The following is a 19,437-nucleotide window of genomic DNA, read 5'->3' as shown; positions in this document are numbered from 1 at the left end:
GGTGCCGCGAGACTGGGGGGGGCGCCCGGAGTGCCCGCGGGGAACCAACGGCGGGAGCGGGGAGGGGCGGCGTGCAGGTGGGAAAGAGAAATTAAAAAATCGAAATTAAAATCGAAATGAAAATCGAAATTGAAATCGAAATTGAAATAGAAATTAAAATCGAAATTGAAATCGAAATGAAAATCGAAATTAAAATCGAAATTGAAATCAAAATCGAAATTAAAATCGAAATTCAAATAAAAATTAAAATCAAAATTAAAATCGAAACTGAAATCGAAATTAAAATCGAAATTGAAATCGAAATTAAAATCGAAATTGAAATCAAAACTAAAACCAAAATTAGAATCGAAATTAAAATCGAAATTAAAATCGAAATTAAAATCGAAATGAAAATCAAAATTAAATTCGAAATTAAAATCGAAATTAAAATCGAAATTAATTAAAATCAAAATTAAAATCAAAATTAAAATCGAAATTAAAATCGAAATTAAAATTGAAATTAAAGTCGAAATTAAAATTTAGAAATATTAAATGTTAAATGAAAAAAATTCAATTGAAATTTAAATTTAAGAAATTAAATAAAACCTAAAAAAATATGTAAATTAAAATTGAAATTAAAACAAAACAGTAAAATAAATTTAAAATATATATTGAAATGAAAAATTTAAAAAATAATTAAAATAAAAATTTAAAAATGCATTTAAAATTGGGATTAAAACAAAAATTAAATTTAAAATTATGATTGAAATTAAAATAGAAAAAATCTAGATATAAATTGAAAAAATGAATTGAAATTAAAATTAAAATTAAAACAAAAACTTAAAATTATAATTGAAATTTAAATAAAAAAATTTAAATAGAAATAGAATTTGAAAAAAGTTGAAATAAATATAAAGATTAAAATCGAAATTTAAAAATTACAATTAAAATTGAAATTAAAGCAAAAATTTAAATTAAATTTAAAATTACAATTAGAAATTTAAATAAATGAAATTGAAACTGAAATTGAAATTCAAAACAAAGTGGAAATTGAGATGGAAATCTTGAATTGGAAATGAAAATTGAAATAAAATTAAAATTTGAAAATTGGAATAAAAATTGGAATTAAAATTTGAAATGGAATGGGAATTGGCACTTAAAAATTGACATGAAATGAAAATTTAAAAGCTGAAATGAAATCAAATTTGAAATTAAATGAAACTTGGAAAAAAATTGAAATGAAAATTAGAAATTAAGGTCTAATTAAAACTGAAATAAAAATTGAAATTACAATAAAATTAAAATGAAGAACTGAAATAAAATGAAAAGAAAAATGGAAATCAATTAAAATTCAAGCTGAAGTTAAAACATTGAAATGAAAATAAGATTAAAATTTAATAAAACAAAATTAAATTAATGGAAGAATTCAATGGACATTGAAAGGAAAAAAGAAAATTAAATGGAAATAAAGAATTGAAATTAATTTGAAGGAAAAACTGAAAGGAAAATGAACAAGTGCAATGGAAATAAAATTTGCGAGGAAATGAAAGTGGAAATGAAAAAACATTGAAGTGAAAATGGGAATGAAAAAAAAGAGCTGAAATATAAAATTAAACTAAAGTAATTTAAAATAAAATCAAAGAAAATCAAGTAAACAAGGATTAAAAAATTAAGAAAAGTATCAAAGTTTAATGGAAAAGAAATAAAAAAATGAAAATAAAATAAAATAGGTAATAAATCATTGATTAAAAAATGAAGATTGAAATAAAGGTGCAAATTAATAATGAAAAGAAAATAAAAGTGAAAAACAATAATACCATGGAACTAAGATAAAATGGAAAATAAAGTAAGGAAATGAAAAGAAATTAAAGATATAAATTAAAATATAAATTAAGAACAGAAAAATTAATAAGTAAAACTGAAATTAAAGGAAATAAAATGAAAATGAAAGTTAAAATTAAAATTATAATTATAATTAAAACCAAAAATAAAAGGAAAAAATAAAAATAAAATGGAAATAAAAACCTGATTAAAATGGCAATGAAAATGCAAATTTAACCTGATTAAAATGGCAATGAAAATGCAAATTTAACCAAATGAGATGGACTCGAAAATGCAAATTAAAACAAATCAACACCGACAAGGAAACCAATCAACACAAAGACAACGAAATTCCGGGGAAAATCACGGAAAACTCAGAACGAGGGCGGAATTCGGGAATTCCCAGGGAAGGGCTCTGATTGGCTGGGGGGGAGTTGGGGGCGGAGCCTCTCCTTTGGCGGGAAATGACTTTGGCACCTCTGGTGGGACCAACCCGACCCATCCTGACATTCCCGGGTTGTCCCATGGGGTCTTCTCCACCTTCCGTGGCCATCTAGGGTGGGATCATCTCCTGGTGTCCCCTCCAGGAGCTGAGGGACACCTCGGAACCCCGGGAGAAATCTGGGACCCAAAATCCCCAAATCCTCCACGATTCCCAATCCCGCCTTGTCCATGTCCCACCGGGAGGTGGCATCAACTCATGGGGACGTCTGGAGGGTGAAGGATTTGGGACAACCAATGCCAAGGCTGGAGAGGATCTCCTGAAATTCCCAAATTTCTCAAATTTCTGTCTCCTCCTTTGGGCATGACCTAAAACCGCAGGAGATGGGAATCTTCTGGGTTCCATCCAGATGTTTTTGGGATCCAAAGCTACTGGAGAAGAAACATCTGGAGGCAGGAATGATGGTGGAACCATGGAATCCTGGAATTCTGGATCCAAAGCTACTGGAGAGGAAACATCTGGAGGTGGGAATGATGGAAACCATGGAATCCTGGAATGGTTTGGGTTGGAAGGAACTTCTGAGGGTGGGAGAAGTTCCAGGAGTGGAGGCAACGCTGATCCCACAAAGGTGTCAAAGCTCATTTCCTCTTGGATCTCCTGCTGGATTTCTGGGAAGGAGAAGGGTGGGAAAGGCCCCACAGCACCAGGTGCACCTCCAGGAGATGTTCTGGATGAGTTCCTCATCCACCTTTCCACGAGGAGATTCAGCCAAGAGGAAAGGAACCAGATCAACAGCTTGGTACATGGAGTCATGGAATGGTTTGGGTTGGAAGGGACCTCTGAAGGTTGGGTTGGATGGATGAAGGGACCTCTGAAGGTTGGGTTGGAAGAAATTCCAGGAGCGAAGGTGAGGCTGATCCCACAGCAAAGGTGTCAAAGCTCAGTTGCTGTTGGATTCTGGGAAGGAGAAGGGTGGGAAAGGCCCCACAGCGCCAGGTGCACTTCCAGATGTTCTGGATGAGTTCCTCATCCACCTTTCCATGAGGAGACTCATCCAAGAGGAAAGGAACCGAATCAATGGGGTGGGACATGGAATCATGGAATGGTTCGGGCTGGAAGGGACAATCCAGACCATCCAGGGACACCTTCCCCTATCCCAGCTTGGCCAATCCCCATCCAACCTGTCCTGGAAACACTTCCAGGCATCGAGGACAACCACAGAAGCCACCGGGCCGCGGTTCCTCACTTACCTTTGGTGTCATTCACCGGATCCATGTGCCGGTAAATGTATCCTTCAAGGTAGGAATGGAATTTGGGAGTGGGCGGGAAGAAGGCCAAACAAATGGCCATGAGCTCCCAGCCGCGGGCCAGGCTCTCGTAACGGAAGTTCTCGGTGGTCTGCCGGCACAGCTGGATGTAGAGCTCGTCTCGCAGCCCCTGCATGCTCCAACCTTTGGTGGCGATCTCCAAGGCCACGTTGAGCTGGTCCGTCTTGGCCCGCCGGTCGCCCATGTACATCTGGATGAGCTTGAAGATCTCGCACGCCTCCTTCTTGACGTTGCGGTCGTTGGTCATGATCATGGGTTTCTTGATGGACTCGCTGCTCCAGGCCAGCATGTTGGCGATGGAGACCTTGCGCCGGAAGAGCCCTTGGGTGTGCTTGTTGAAGTGCTTGGAGGCCCAGTTCTCAATGTCCGTCTCCGAGGAGGGCTTGCGCAGGTTGAACGTGGGGAAGACGCAGCTGGCGCTCGGCATCATGTTCCGCGTCTGCCGGCTGCTCTCGAACTGCGCGCAGGCGCCCAGGTCCTCGGACTGCGGACAACATGGGACAGGTCAGCGGGGCGGGCGGGGCCGATGGAGTGATTGATCGATCGATTGATTGATCGACTGATCGAGCAACAGGTCGAAAAATGGTCCAGCCAATAAACAAATGAACCAATGAAACAATGGCTCAATCAATCAATCAACCAATAGATCAATCAACAAACCAATCAATCATGGGAGTGCTGATGGAATGATTGATTGATTGATTGATCGATTGATCGAGCAACAGGTCGAAAAATGGTCCAGCCAATAAACAAATGAACCAATGAAACAATGGGTCAATCAATCAATCAACCAATAGATCAATCAACAAACTAATCAATCATGGGAGTGCTGATGGAGTGATTGATCGATTGATTGATTGATCAGTCGAGCAACAGGTAGAAAAATGGACCAGGCAATGAAGCAATGGCTCAATCAATCAATCAACCAACCAACAGATCAATCAACAAACTAATCAATCATGGGAGTGCTGATGGAGTGATTGATTGATTGACCAACAGGTCGAAAAATGGACCAGGCAATGAACCAATGAAACAATGGCTCAATCAATCAATCAACCAATAGATCAATCAACAAACCAATCAATCATGGGAGTGCTGATGGAATGATTGATTGATTGATTGATCGATTGATCGAGCAACAGGTCGAAAAATGGTCCAGCCAATAAACAAATGAACCAATGAAACAATGGCTCAATCAATCAATCAACCAATAGATCAATCAACAAACCAATCAATCATGGGAGTGCTGATGGAATGATTGATTGATTGATTGATCGATTGATCGAGCAACAGGTCGAAAAATGGTCCAGCCAATAAACAAATGAACCAATGAAACAATGGGTCAATCAATCAATCAACCAATAGATCAATCAACAAACTAATCAATCATGGGAGTGCTGATGGAGTGATTGATCGATTGATTGATTGATCAATCGAGCAACAGGTAGAAAAATGGACCAGGCAATGAAGCAATGGCTCAATCAATCAATCAACCAATAGATCAACCAACAAACTAATCAATCATGGGAGTGCTGATGGAGTGATTGATCGATTGATTGATTGATCAGTCGAGCAACAGGTAGAAAAATGGACCAGGCAATGAAGCAATGGCTCAATCAATCAACCAATAGATCAACCAACAAACTAATCAATCATGGGAGTGCTGATGGAGTGATTGATCGATTGATTGATTGATCAGTCGAGCAACAGGTAGAAAAATGGACCAGGCAATGAAGCAATGGCTCAATCAATCAACCAATAGATCAACCAACAAACTAATCAATCATGGGAGTGCTGATGGAGTGATTGATCGATTGATTGATTGATCAGTCGAGCAACAGGTAGAAAAATGGACCAGGCAATGAAGCAATGGCTCAATCAATCAACCAATAGATCAACCAACAAACTAATCAATCATGGGAGTGCTGATGGAGTGATTGATCGATTGATGGATGGATTGATCAAGCAACAGATCAAAAAACTGACCAGCCAATAAATCAATGAACCAATGGCTCAATCAATCAATCCACCAACCAAATGATCAATCAACAAATCAACCAACCAACCAATCAACCAACCCACCAACCAACCAACAAATCAATCAACCAACCAACCAACCAATCAACCAACAAACCAACCAACCAACCAATCAATCAACCAACAAACCAATCAATCAACCAACAAACCAATCAATCAACCAACAAATCAATCGACCAATCAACCAACCAACCGTTGCAGCGTTCAGAGGTCTTTCCACCAGCCTCGTCCTCTCCGAGGAGCTTCTCCTCAGTCCCACCATGGCCAAGTGGAGCACGAGTGGCCAGCGGCCAAGGCGGGCTGTGGCACCCACTGGCATCAGGAGGGAGGGAGGGGACCGGTGGGAACGGGTGCCAGGCCGGGCTCTCTCCACACTTGGACAGAAGTTGGTGGCAACGTGGGGGACACAAAGCGGGAGCGGCTTTGGGTTCCACCCGTCCTTTGGGGACACACCCACCCTTAAGAGGCTCCCCCAGGAAACCCCCTCTACCCAGAATCACCTTCCAGGGTGGTTCTCCAGCGGCCACAGGAGGAGGCCGGCGGCTCCTCCAAGCCCTGAGCAACATGGACGGTCCTTCTGAACATCCTGAGGGACAGGAGATGCTCAGGAGTTAACCTTGACCTCTGCAGAGCAGCCAGCTGGGAAGGACCCAGAGGACCCCAGTGTCCTTGTGCTGCTGGCGCCAGCACAGCGCGTGGATGTCACCCCAGGAGGTGGAGGGACACCCCAACAGCTGGTGGCCACGAGGGACAATTGGGTTGGACAACTGGACAATTCTGTGCTCCTGCAGCCAGCCAAGGTGGCTTCATCATCTCTTCTGCACATCCAGGCCAGACCTCCTGGGTTTGAGAGCCCTGGGGACGTGAGCCATGGCAGGGAAGGACAGAGGTGACACTGCTGTCCCCACCTTGGTGGCCCTGAGCAGAGTCCGTGGGCAAGGTGACTCCAGTGCTGCCACGGACTCCGGGGTTGGGCTTCAGATGAGGAACAGAAGAAAAGCAGAAGGTGGAAAGACCCAGGAGCAGGAAAATCCAGGAGGGGACAAGGAAGCCACCCAAAGAGCCACCAGAGCTGCTGGCAGCTGAACTTCTACTGAACTTCTAGTTCTTCAAACAACTCAAGTTTCTTGTCCCTTCAGCAACTCGTCCTGTTCCAGTGTCGAGACCTTCCCATGGACATTGCTCCACTCCCATCCTGACCACAGTGACGATGGCAGGGACATGGGATGGGGACCCTTCACCCCTCGAGGGACCCAGCCCTGGTGTCCCTGTGGAGGCCACTTCACCCCAAAGGTCCTTCTGTGTCCTCCAGCCTGGGGTTTCCTGAGTGGGAGGAGATGCAGGAGATGCTCGAAGGTCCCTCGCTTAGCAGCTGCTGGGGACGTGGCTCTTCCAAAAATTGATCCATGGGCTGGACCAGAGCCACCAAGAGAAGAAAATGACCCCATTGGTTGAGGACTGCGACCTTCTCCAGCCAAGGAGAGCATGGTCAGGCCAGGGAGAGACACCAGAAGCGAAATGTGATGGATCCTCTGCTGCCAGAGCCAATAGGAAATTAACTTCAGCCCTAATTAGCTCTAATTAGCACCTTAATGAGCTTGGGGGATGCCCTGGCCCACAAGAAGGGGATGAACCATCGGGTGTCAACCTCAAATGGCCGTGACCTCCTGCCTGTCCCATGGGGTGACCATGGTGCCACCTCAGGAATTCAGGAATCCTCAAAGGAGAAGATCCTGGAGCCACCTGGGTGGGGCTGGGATGCACCTCAGTGGGGACACTCCACTGGTGACAACCACAGCCATGACCACGGAAGGGGTTGGCTTGGAAGGGACCTTCAAGGTCATCCTGTTCCAATGGCCAGGGACACCTTCCATGATCCCAGGTTGCTCCAAGCTCTGTCCAGCCTGGCCTTGGACACTTCCAGGGATGGGGCAGCCACAGCTTCTCTGGGAAACCAGTGCCAGTGTCCCACCACCTTGGTGTCCCTGAGGTTGAGGACGACAGATGGGACCACCAGGACAGAAACCTCTGGGGAGTGGAGAAGATTCCCACCACGTCCCGAGCTCTGTGAAGAAGGTGTGGGATCACCAACGGTGGCATCTTCTTCTCTCGGCGTGAAGATCCAAAGCGGATCTGGAGCTCTCCAGCTTTGGGTTTGGATCTCCTCGTGCAGCACGGAGTCCTTGTGCTTCAGGAATCTTCTTCTGCTGCCTTTGGATGCAGCGCTCCACCGATTTCCATGGACAAAAAAGGAATTTTCCAGATGATTTGCTGTTTCCCGGGTCCATGTCCAGGGTGTCCCTCCTGTTGACTCCAAATTCCCTCTTCCAGGAAGTTTTCCAGGTGGTGCCATCACCGGTTTCTTGGAAGCCCTGACAGCCTTTCCCTGGAGGGGAAGGGACTGATGGAGAACATCCAGAAGCTGATGGAGGAAATCCAAGAACCAGGGAAGCATCTGATGGGCCGGAATTGGGCACATGGGGTACACCAGCTCCAGCAATTCCAGGTCAGAGCCTCAGGGTCTCCTCTGGAATGGGAGTTCGGGGCTGGAGGCAGCCCACAGCCCTGGGAAACAAATTCTGGAAAACTGGTGGCTCTTATGTCCCAAAGTTTTGAGGGACCACCTTGGCAAGGACCGACTTTGAGGGACCACCTTGGTAAGGACCAACTTTGAAGGGCCACCTTGGCAAGGACCAACTTTGAGGGACCACCTTGGCAAGGACCGACTTTGAGGGACCACCTTGGTAAGGACCAACTTTGAAGGACCACCTTGGCAAGGGCCAACTTTGAAGGACCACTTTGCCAAGAACCAACTTCGAGGGACCACCTTGCTAAGGGCCAACTTCTTTGAGGGACCACCTAGCTAAAGACCAAAATCTTTGAAGGACCACCTTGGCAAGGGCCAACTTTGAAGGACCACTTTGCCAAGAACCAACTTCTTCGAGGGACCACTTTGCCAAGAACCAACTTCGAGGGACCACCTTGCTAAGGGCCAACTTCTTTGAAGGACTACCTTGGCAAGGACCAACTTTGAGGGACCACCTTGGCAAGGACCAACTTTTTTCAGGGACCACCTTGGTAAGGACTGACTTTAAAGGACCACCTTGCTAAGGACCAATTTTGAGGGACCACCTTGGCAAGCACTAATTTCTTTGAGGGACCACCTTGGCAAAGACCAAAATCTTTGTGGGACCACCTTCTTTGAGGGGCCACCTTGATAAGGACCGACTTTAAAGGAGACCAACTTGGTAAGGACCAACTTTGAGGGACCACCTTGGCAAGGACCAGCATCTTTGAGGGACCACCTTGGCAAGGACCAACTTTGCAGGACCACCTTGCAAAGGACCAGCTTCCCTGAGGGGTCAGGGATGGGCACTCAGGAACCTCCTGGGAGCTGCGTGGATCCCGGATCTGCCCCACACCGAGGCAGGAGAAGCCACAGCACAGAGCTGAGGCCACCCTGACACAGAGATCCCCGTGCCCAATCCTGGTGTGGGATCATCCCAGGGACCATCCCACTGGAGGAGAAGGACCTTCAACCAGGATCGACCACGCGGCGAAGACCCCCAAAACCGAGAACCTTCCCAAGGGCGTTACCTGAGATGGATGCAGGTATGGCTCGGGGGAGGCCAAGTTCGTCTGGACGGAGACTCTCTTCTCCAGCAGGATCTGGGGGAAGCCCAGCTTCTCGAAGGTGTTCCTCTTCCAGTGCTTGTTCTCCTGCTGTGCCAACGCCTCGTCCTCGCTGAAGGCTCTCACCACGGGGCCCGGCATGGGCAGCGGCAGGGCTCCGTCGCTCTCGTAGCCCGAACCGTCCTTTTGGGAATCCCAGCTGCTCCTCTGCTTCATGTGGTAGTGGGCCTGCTGCGCCTCCCACGCCAGCCGCGCCTGCGCCAGGAACGGCTCCGGGAAGCCCCGCGCCGCCTCCGCCTCGGCCGCCTTGCTCTCCGTCCGGTTCATCGGCGACCTGGTGGGCCCCGGCGCGGCTCGTTCCTCACCCAGCTCTCCCAACACCTCCCTCTCCCCCGAGCCGTCCGTGGAGGAGGCGTTGGCGTCGTGGTTCACCGAAGGCTTCCGGCTTTTCCTCTTCCTGGTGGAGGGCGAGTAACCGGTGGAGGACAAGGTGTCCTGCTGGCTGGACCACGACATGGAGTCCTCGCCCTGGGCCACCTGGGCGCCCGTGGGGCCGGGGCAGAAGTCGGGTCCCTCCATGCTGCTGTAGTCGCCTGATTTGATCTCCAGGCGTTGGTCCCGCACCAGGCAGGGGCTGTGCTGCAGCGAGTAGGAGCCGCCGATGGGGTTGGGGGAATATTTGTGCCTCAAGCCCGTCTTCATCTTGGGGCTGGAGCCCGACTGCTCCACGTAGACCAACTGCCGGACGTATTCCTTGCCGGCCGGGCTGTATTCCAGGCTCATGAAGCGGTCGGGACATTTCTGCTTGGTGAGCACCAACTGCTGGTAGGGCGAGTTGGAGCCTTGCTTGGGCGACTGAAGGAAAGGGTGAGGCTTGCGGATGGGCGATTTCTGCGGCGAGCCGGCCTTGTAGCTGCCGCTGGCTTCGTACTGCATGTCCACGGGCGGCTCGTCGTAGATGGGAGCCTGGTACTCCATGGGGGGCTCCTCGTAGAGCGGCGGCTCGTAGGCGTAGCGGGGCGACGAGGGCTGGGATTCGCTGGAATGTTTGCGGTGCTGGGCTTGGAGCGGCGAGCAGAAGGAATCGCCCCGGCCCAGCAGCGGCGAGCAGCTGCCCACGTGCTCGGCCCTCTTCAGGAAGGGCGACTGCTTCCTCTCCGGGAAGAAGACGGAGTTGTCGGCATCCGAGGAGAAGGTTTGGAGGTTGGGCGACTGTTGTCCGCCCGAGGGCCGGCGGGAGCGGGAGCCGGGTTGGTTTTCCGGGGCGTAGCCGTTGCCTTGGTGGAGGAGGAAGCTGGGCTCCCGATCCGTCACCTTGATCAGCATCCGCTCCTTGGTGCCGGCGTTCCATCGCAGGGATGAGGTCCTGTGGGGAGAAACGTCATTGAGGGGGAGGTCAGAATTCCACCAAAATTTGGGATTGTTGGTCCCAAACCTCCTGAGCCTGGAGGATGGATATTCCCAAGTGCTCGAGAGATGGAGATGGGAGGGATTGGATGGGGTTGGATCTTGGACAAGGCATGGAGGGACAGGACACAGGGAATGGCTTCCCACTTCCAGAGGGCAGGGTTGGGTGGGATAACAGGAAGGAATTCTCGGCTGTGAGGGTGGGGAGTCTCTGGAACGGAATTCCCAGAAAAGCTGTGGCTGCTCCATCCCTGGAAGTGTCCAAGGCCAGGCTGGCCAGGGCTTGGAGCAACCTGGGATAGTGGAAGGCGTCCCTGCCCTTGGGATTGGATATTGGGAAGAAATTCTCCTGTGAGGAATTCTTCCCTGGCACAGTGGATGTTCATCTCCTCTGTCCCTGTTCCAAGACCTTGGGACACTCAGGAGGAAGAGCAAAGATGGATTTGGTGGAGCTGCCCGGCTCACAGGAGGGATCCGAGCTGGAATTTGCTGTTCCCAAGGCACAGGGAAGCACATGCTGTCACCAATCCCACGCTGGAACAGAAGATGCCGGAGGCACCGTCTGCTCTCCCAGTCCATCCCTCTCCAGTTCTCGCTTATTCCCAGCCATTTGTCCCTTCTGTCCCCCAGGAAAAGGTGGAGTGAGTTCAATCGCTGAGTTTTGAGGGAAAAATTCCCACAAAAAGACACAATTCCCTGCAGGAGGCTCCACAGTCTCTCCTTGTTTGTCCACGACCTTGTCCTTGCTCCAAGGGATTTGGGAACAATTTATTCCTTCCTTTTCCACCTTTGGAGCTCCCGGGGACTTGAGCCTCCTGCCAGCTTCTTGCTGCTGAAAACCTGGATGTGTTTGGGCTCCTCCACCTTGGTTTGATGGATCTCAACCCCTCATGGAGCCCCTTCCAGACCCTCAAAATTCCATCCACGACCACAAAACCCTGGATTCACAGAATGGTTTGTGCTTAAATCTCATCCAGTTCCTGCCATGGGCTGGGGCACCTTCCACTACCCCAGGTTGCTCCAAGCCCCTTCCCACCTTGCTCTGCTCCTGAAAAATCTGCTTTTCCTGCTCAAACCACACACAAAAACCTTGGATGGCTCCATGTTTCTTCTGGAAAAGCTGGAGGTCTTTAATCCTCACAAATGACCTGATTTTTATACACAGATCCCAAAAATCGTGAGGAAAGAAAACAGAAGAGCCACAGAGGAACTGGACTGGAATTCCCAGGGAATCTGTGGCTGCCCCATCCCTGGAAGTGTCCAAGCCCAGGCTGAACAGGACTTGGAGCAATCTGGGATAGTGGAAGATATCCCTGCCCATGGAAAAGGGTTGGAATGAGATGATCCGGAAATTCCCTGCAGAAATCCACGTTTCCACATTTTCCCCACGCCCGCCCGAACCCAAATCCCTCCTAAATCCAGGTGTTTTCACTCAAACCAGGTGAAACCACCGCTTAATTCCCAGCTTTGCAGCTGGCATTAATATTCCATCTGGCAGCAGCGGATCCGAGGAAAAATCCCCAACGGAGCAGCGGCGCTTCCGTCAAATCACCTCATCCAGGCCGAGCTTTCAATCCCAAACATTAAATAAAGGGAAGCGATGTTCCAGAAAGCTCCGTGGATTATGGTCAGTGCCCCCCCTCCAAAAAAAAAACAAACCACCCCACGGAATAAATGGAATTTTCTGCCGACAAAAGGAATCCCAAAAAGGCAATTTTTGGGGCTGAAATCGCTGCCCACGAGCGGGGCGGCCGCTCCAAGAAATTCAAGGGATGCTGGCACGGGGCATCCGGCAGAAATTCCAAGTATTCCTGTTATTTCTGGCTTGGCACCGCGTTCTCCCTGCTGTTTTCTCCGCGTGGGGAAGATTTTTTTGTGCTCTGTACATTTCCATGACAAAACCGCTTCCCAAATCCCTCCGTTGTCTCCTATCCAAGAAATCCATTTCTTTGGAAATTTGTGTGATTCCCACATAATTTCCACCTGGTTTGGGGCAGGATTTTTCCATGTTCTCCTAAATTTCCTTCCCTGCTCCAGTGCCTCCTCCTTGATCTTCTTCCAACCTTTGGGAAGTCAACGATGGAGAGGAGAAACCTGGATCCCTCATCCAGGAATTCCTTTGCTTCCCATTGTTTTTTTCTGGAGAGACCCCACACCTGCAGACCCCCCCCCTCATTTGCATATAATTATTCATTCCAGCTAGAATTTCGACCATGCGCAGCTCAAAATTCCTTAAAATCCCACGAGAACAACCAAAATTATGGATTTTTCACATTCCTGATGATTTAAGGGAGCCGAGGGGCAGCCCCACTCCATCAAGGTGGGACTGAGGGAATAAATCACAGCTGGGTTTAAGCAGAATTATTTAAAACTATATTTCGTTCTTTTAAACCAAAATTATTTGGTTTTTGATGGAATGAGGCGGCGACGTGAAGTTTATGAACAAGAATATTTCCAAAACTGACCCAAACCGTGCATTTTTCCAAGATTTCTTCCCCTGCTCCGGAGTTATTTAGACTTTGCAGGTGAAGATTAAAATTTAGAGCTGGGATTAAGTGGATTTTCCCCTCCCTGGGGAAAAAACCCCTGGATTTGAATAATTCAAATATCAGAATGCAGCAGGATTCTCCAGGAAAAGCAAAAGATCCTTGGGCACCCCCACCACCCCAAATTCCCAAAATCCCAAATTCCCGCCTCGCTCTTCCTCACCTTCCTCCCCCGGCCGTGGGATTTGGGAGCATCCTCACCCTCCGCCTTCCACCTGAGATTAAAATTCCCTTTTCCAGGGCTAAACTGGGATGGGAATGAGGAGAATGAGTAAAACAGCCCGGCCCCTCTTCCCTCCCAGCTGGGCACCGCCTGCTCCGAGCACATCCCGCTGGGAATTCCGGGATCAGGAAAAAACCCTGGCACGGTGCCCGGTGCCGCTCCGGCAGCACGAAAATCTCCGTGCAAAAAAGCAGGGAAAGGTGAGCAGCAGAGCCTGAGGACATCCAGGATTCCACCTGGAGCCTCCCGTGATCCATCCGAAATTTTCCAGCTGGGAAAACGCCCTCAGGACAGGAACCCAGCCTCTATAATCACGAGAAAGCTCGTATTTTATGTTAATTTGAAATCAAATGAAGCTGCGTGGTGAAATCCTGAAATCCTCCATCCCTAAGGTTTCGCTGCTCTTCGCCAGCGAGTAGTGCTGTTCCCAAAAAACTGACATGGAATTCCATGGAATTCCATATATTTAATAATCCCGGGGCTTGGGCTGGAATTTTAAATTCTACATTTTAAAATTTCAAATTTTTAAATTTTGTGGGATTTGGGGTTCTCACAACCCCACCGTGGCCTCTCCAACCCTTCTTCCACACTTCCAATCCAACCCTTCTTCTGCGCTTCCAATTCCTTTTCCCATCTTTTGGAAGCGTCACTTCCTCCTTGGAGTTCATTTTTTTAGGAAGCCTTTTGATTGGTTGAAGCTGATTCCTAGAAAAACCGGAACGAGCGAGGTGAAATTTGCATAATTTGGGCAATAAAACGGATATTTTGGGAAGAAGGTGAGCGCCAGGATCGAGTTTTTCCCGGATGATTTGATGGACACAACACAAACCACGGGATATCCACGAGGAGGAAAATCCAGTTTGGTCTTTCTGTGGGGATTTTGGAGCGACGGGAATGTTGAAGCCCAAATTCTGTTGACATCAAATCTTGGTTTGGTGGATGTCCACGACCTCCACACACACAATTCCATTCTCCAACTAAAATATTCCCAAAGGATTATACCCATCAAAATACCACTTAAAAAAAAAAATTCTTATTTGTCCAAAATTGTCCGATCCCTGTCTCCGGATGGCGCTGTGGGATCACCTTTAGCTCCAGGACCTCAACACCAAATCTCTCCGTGGAACATCTCCGATCTTCTGCTGCTCCGGCGGCATCGGCACTAATTAACACCACGGAAGCTGATCAAGACCAGAGGGAGATAACGACCCATCCCATCCCTCACCATCCCATTCCAACTTTTTTTTCAGGAGAAGCAGGGCCAAAAATGAAATGAAAAATTCATCAGGAAGGTGAATTTTTGCCGTTTTCTGGCAGCTGTTTGGGTGGGATTGGTCAGGTCGGGACATTGGAGGCCACGGATCCATAACCAAAGGATTTTATGGGATGTCCATGATGAGGGAACACCAAAATGAATTTGGATGATCACTCCTTGGATGAAGGTCAGGTTGACCTTGCTGAAGGTCAGCTCAGGGTGGACCTTCCCCACCCATCTTTGTCCTCTTGGTTTGGGACATCCATGATGGCCGGGGGGGTCTCCAGTGAGTTCCTCCGGGATCAATCCCATCAGGAACCCACCAGGAGGAAGCACAAGACCAACACAACCGAACCAGGAACGAACACCAAATTCCCGGGAGCCAATGGGGGCTGCTCATCCCAATTAAAGCCATCCCCCAAAAATAGCTTCGTTCCCAAAATCCAAATGTCACCGAAAACAAGAGGAGATCTTTCCAGACTGGAGAGGGAGGAGGGAATGCTGGGAAAGGAGCACAGAAGAGCCTTTGTGGCTCTGAGGAATCAGCTGGGAAGAACAAAGAGACCAGAAGTGACATTTCCCAAAATAGCCGATCAATAGGGAATCTGCTCATTCCCGCTGGCTCCGGGAGCGCCACAAAGAGTTCCAAAAATGGTGATTTTCTTTTTTTTTTAGCTCTTGCCTATTCCGAGTGGATTTCACATCCCCCTGAGCGCATTCCCTGCTCCGAAGCTTTTCCTCCTCTTGGTGTCTCCAGCCTGACGGGACACAGGGAATGGCTTCCAGAGGACACGATTAGCAGGGATTTTGGGAAGGAATTCTTCCCTGAGGATGAAATTCCCAGAAAAGCTTTGGCTGCTCCATCCTGGAAGTGTCCAAGGCCAGGTTGGATGAGGCTTGGGCAGAAAGCCCAGCCCAGGAGGTCCCACCACTGTGATACCACCAAGAGCAACCATCAACCCTCATCCCTTTTTTTCCCCAAAAGATGGGATTTTCATCTCATGGCTCCCTAGGGAATCACTGGTGTCAGTTCTGCTCCTCTTCCTCACTTCCAAGGAAATGGATTGACTTCTAAAAATCAGGAATGGTCACACTGACCTCTAAAAATCAGGAATGGTCACATTTATGAACTCACGGTCGGAACCACGCTCAAAATCTGGCGTGGTGGTTCCTCACCTCCTTCCTGGGTTTCTCCAAACCCCCTCAAGTCTATTCCTGAATTTTGGGCCTGGATTTACAGAACTCTGCCAAATTGCAGCCATTCCCTGAACCCACGTGGCGCTAGGACAACAAATCCTGATGGAGAAGGGCTGAACATGGCCAGGGCAGGATTTGGACACTGAACCATTTGGATACTGAACCTCCAACCATGGAGGATGAATCCAAAAACTCCTGCGGGAGCCAAGAGGCGAAAACAGCTGGAAAATTACAATTTTTCGGCAAATTACGTCTGCGTCCCAAAACAGAGGTGGCCTCATGACCACGACCACCTCGTAAACCCTGGCAGACACCAACCCACCTCCGAAACCACCTCAGGTGCCTCCACGGGAGGTTCTGTGGAGCTCCGAAAGGTGGTGCCAGGATTTTTGGGAGCCAACCCTAATTCTCTCCTTTTTTCCCCGATTCCTTCACTGTAAAGTGATTCCTGTTGACCGCGAGAAGATTGAAGAACTCTTCAAACATTCCTGGGTGTGGAGGTCCAGGAGAAATGGAGGAAGAGCAAGCCAAGGATCCCGCGCAGGTGAAGCAGCCGCCATCCTGGTCTCCTAGAGCGCCCACGGAAGAATTCCAGGATTCTCCCTGCTCATGGATTGGACATCCCAACTCTCCACAAAGAGCTGGAACACAACGGAGCACCTTCTCCAGCTCCAAAGCCTGGAATGATGGATTTGGAGAACTTTGGTGCCCCCCCTGCTGCCGGGAGGAGAAAGGGAGAAAAGAGTCCTTAACGTTGAAGATTTTTGGTCTAAAATTCAGCTTGAGCAGCCTTGGACTTTCCGTCCATTAACTGGCCAAGGCAATCACGGGATGAAGACAGAAATTTGGGAATTCTCCCACAAACAAGCGGATTTCCCGATGGGAAGACTGATTGATTGATTGATTGGTTTTGGATTAGCGAAGAGTTCAACTCCCTCGATGGAACGAGGACACGAAGCAGCTCTGGGGACCCCAAATCCAGAGGGAATGAAGAGGGGAAGGGTTGAGGGCAGGGATTGGGAATGACGGGATTTCACAAAAGCCTTCCAGGCAGACGGAGCACAACCTCATTCTCTTAATGACACCCATTAATCTTCATTATTTGGAAAAATCTCCCATGGGAATTGTTGTCCGGGATCTCCAAGGAAGTGGAAAAATCCTTCCCTGCTCCCAAGGACGTTGCTGCAGCTCCTGAGGTGACCCACCAGGAGGTGGCGATGATTCCATGGGTGAGGATCCCCAGCTGAATCCCATGGGATTTCTCACTCAAGATCCGGCTGCTCTCCACGAGCCACCTTGATCCCACACTTTGTCCCAACATCTGGGAGTTCTCCAGCTTCTCCTTTCCAGAGGGGATGGAGGAGGGCAGGAACCACGACCTGGGTCTCACCACGCTTTCCCACCCACCAGAGAACCATGGATGAGTTGTGGGGCTCAATCCTGTGTCCCTCTGCCATTTTCCAGAGGAAAACCTCTGGAATTAGTGCCAGGCTCGAGGAAAAGAGGGTTGGAAAGACCTGGGAAGGCTGTTGGCTTGCAGGCCTGACTTTCCAGCTGATCCTGGAATGTCCACAAACGGGGTTTGGACACGAGGGAGCTGTGCCAGCTCCACTGGAAGCGTTTGGGGGCTCATCCCACTCCATGGTGGATCTTTGAAGCTCTGCTTGGGTCCCATCCTGCTCCAAATTCTTCATCTCCATGCTGGGACAACCAGAGACTTCCCAATCCCTGTCCCAAGGTCCTGGAGCACCACGGCTCTTCCATCCCAGGCCAGGTTGGACAGGGCTTGGAGCAACCTGGGATATTGGAAGGTGTCCCTGCCCTTGGAATGGTTTGGGTGGGACTGGACGATCTTGGAGCTCCCACCCAAACCCATTCCACGATTCCACGATTAATTTCCCCCCCTCACAATTAATCCCATTGACAGGAATCCATCACGAGCTCCGATTCCAGCTCGTGGCGCTCACGGGGTTAAACCAAAGCACGTCCACTCACAGCTAATTAAGCAAAGCTGCTAATTAGCTCCTTGGCTGGCTGGGGGAAGGGCGGCCAGGGCTGCTCCGTGGGTTTTTGTGGGATTGGGAAGACGGAGGCGTCTCCAGCTCAGGAGTGCGGTGACACCGAAGCTTTTAATTGCCACCAGCCCAAATCCGCGTTGTCACTGACAAATCCCACCGGAGTCTGGCTTGGCTCCCCCTGCCAATCCCTGATTCCCAACCAAACTTCCCAATTCTCGCTCCTTCCCACCCTTCCTGGGAATTGCACCCGCCCAGCTCCTGGGTGGGATCATGGATTCATGGAGAACATTCGGCCAACGAGGATAAAACCCCGATCCCAATGCCCTGCTGGTTCTCCCTCCTGGAAAGTTTGGAATTTTTTCCCCTCTCTTCCTAAAGTGGAAATTAATTCCGATGCTTCCCAGGAGGTCACTCAGCGGCGGTGAATTCCATGGAATGTGATGGAGACCAGCTTGGAAAAGCTGGAAAACGTGCCGGGAAAAGGGACGAGGAGCATCGCGGCCTTCCCGGTCACCCTTCCCAACACGGAAAGCAAAAGGAAGAGCTGGAGGTGCCTCCACTCATCCCCAACTCCTGAAAAAATCCAGGAATTTGGGGTTTCATCAAAACCCGGAGCAGCCAGGCCAGAAGTGACTCCGTAAATCCCCAAAATCCGGTCTTATCCTTGTCTTGGATTTTTGGGGTTTCACGAGGACCTGGTGGGGTCCAACGGGGACTTCTGGGGTTCGGTGAGGACTTGGGGAATTCAAGAAGGATTTGGGGAGGTTCAAGAAGGAATTTTGGGGATCAGTGAGGATTTTGGGGTTCAGTGAGGATTTGGGTTTCAAGAAGGAATTTTGGGGATCAGTGAGGATTTTGGGGTTCAGCGAGGATTTGGGTTTCAAGAAGGAATTTTGGGGATCAGTGAGGATATTTGGGTTCTGTGAGGATTTGGGGTCCCAGATGGACTTGGGGGGTTCAAGAAGGACTTTTGGGGTTCACTGAGGACTTTTTGGGTTCCTTGAGGAGTTCTGGAGTTCCTCAAAGACGTGAAGGTCAACACACGAAGGGAAGGGACAAGGAGAAGGATTGGAAAATCCTTCGGGAATAAAACATCGGTGACATTCACTGCCCCACCCATCCCAACCCCGATCCCGGAGGGAAATTCCATCTACCTGTAGTGCAGGAGTTGTCCTTCCGTGCTGTAATCCCGATAAATGTCGTATTCCTTCTCGAACACTCCGGAAGGCGACGAGCTGGAAAACAGGAATGGCAGAGGAGGAGTTACCAACGGAGACAGCAACGTCTCCTCTGGGATTTACGGAGATGAATCCCATCAGGACGGGATCCACCTGGCCTGGATCTGCTCCCGGGACCTGCTCCAGCTTGGAGTCGTTGAGTTTTTATTTTGAGTTGTTGGCCGGATGATGTCCAAAGCCACCCATGGCCGTGGTCTCCAGGTTCATTTCCAACCCTTCAAAGACCAAATTTTCCCCTAAAACATCTGAGCAGATCCCAAACATCTCCCGGCTCCATCCCACCCTTTCCGAGTGCTGCTCCCTCTTTTCCACA

General features: G+C 48.9%; 1 protein-coding gene across 1 annotated transcript in view; it reads right to left on the bottom strand.

The window, feature by feature from the left end:
* The window catches only part of ARHGAP39 (Rho GTPase activating protein 39), a 94,029-nt gene that overhangs the window by 10,735 nt on the left and 63,857 nt on the right, over window positions 1–19,437 (bottom strand). Inside the window, exons 4-6 of the mRNA XM_031065251.1 lie at window positions 19,041–19,121; window positions 9,205–10,606; window positions 3,493–4,054 (exon numbers count right to left, since the gene is read on the bottom strand). Of these exons, the coding sequence (XP_030921111.1) occupies window positions 3,493–4,054; window positions 9,205–10,606; window positions 19,041–19,121 (2,045 nt within the window). The remainder of the gene's footprint in view (window positions 1–3,492; window positions 4,055–9,204; window positions 10,607–19,040; window positions 19,122–19,437) is intronic.

This window comes from Geospiza fortis, unplaced genomic scaffold (genome assembly GCF_000277835.1).
Source record: "Geospiza fortis unplaced genomic scaffold, GeoFor_1.0 scaffold660, whole genome shotgun sequence".
NCBI classification, from domain to species: domain Eukaryota; kingdom Metazoa; phylum Chordata; class Aves; order Passeriformes; family Thraupidae; genus Geospiza; species Geospiza fortis.
The sequence above is the reverse complement of the archived record's forward strand: the minus strand, read 5'-3'. Positions and strand labels throughout refer to the sequence as shown.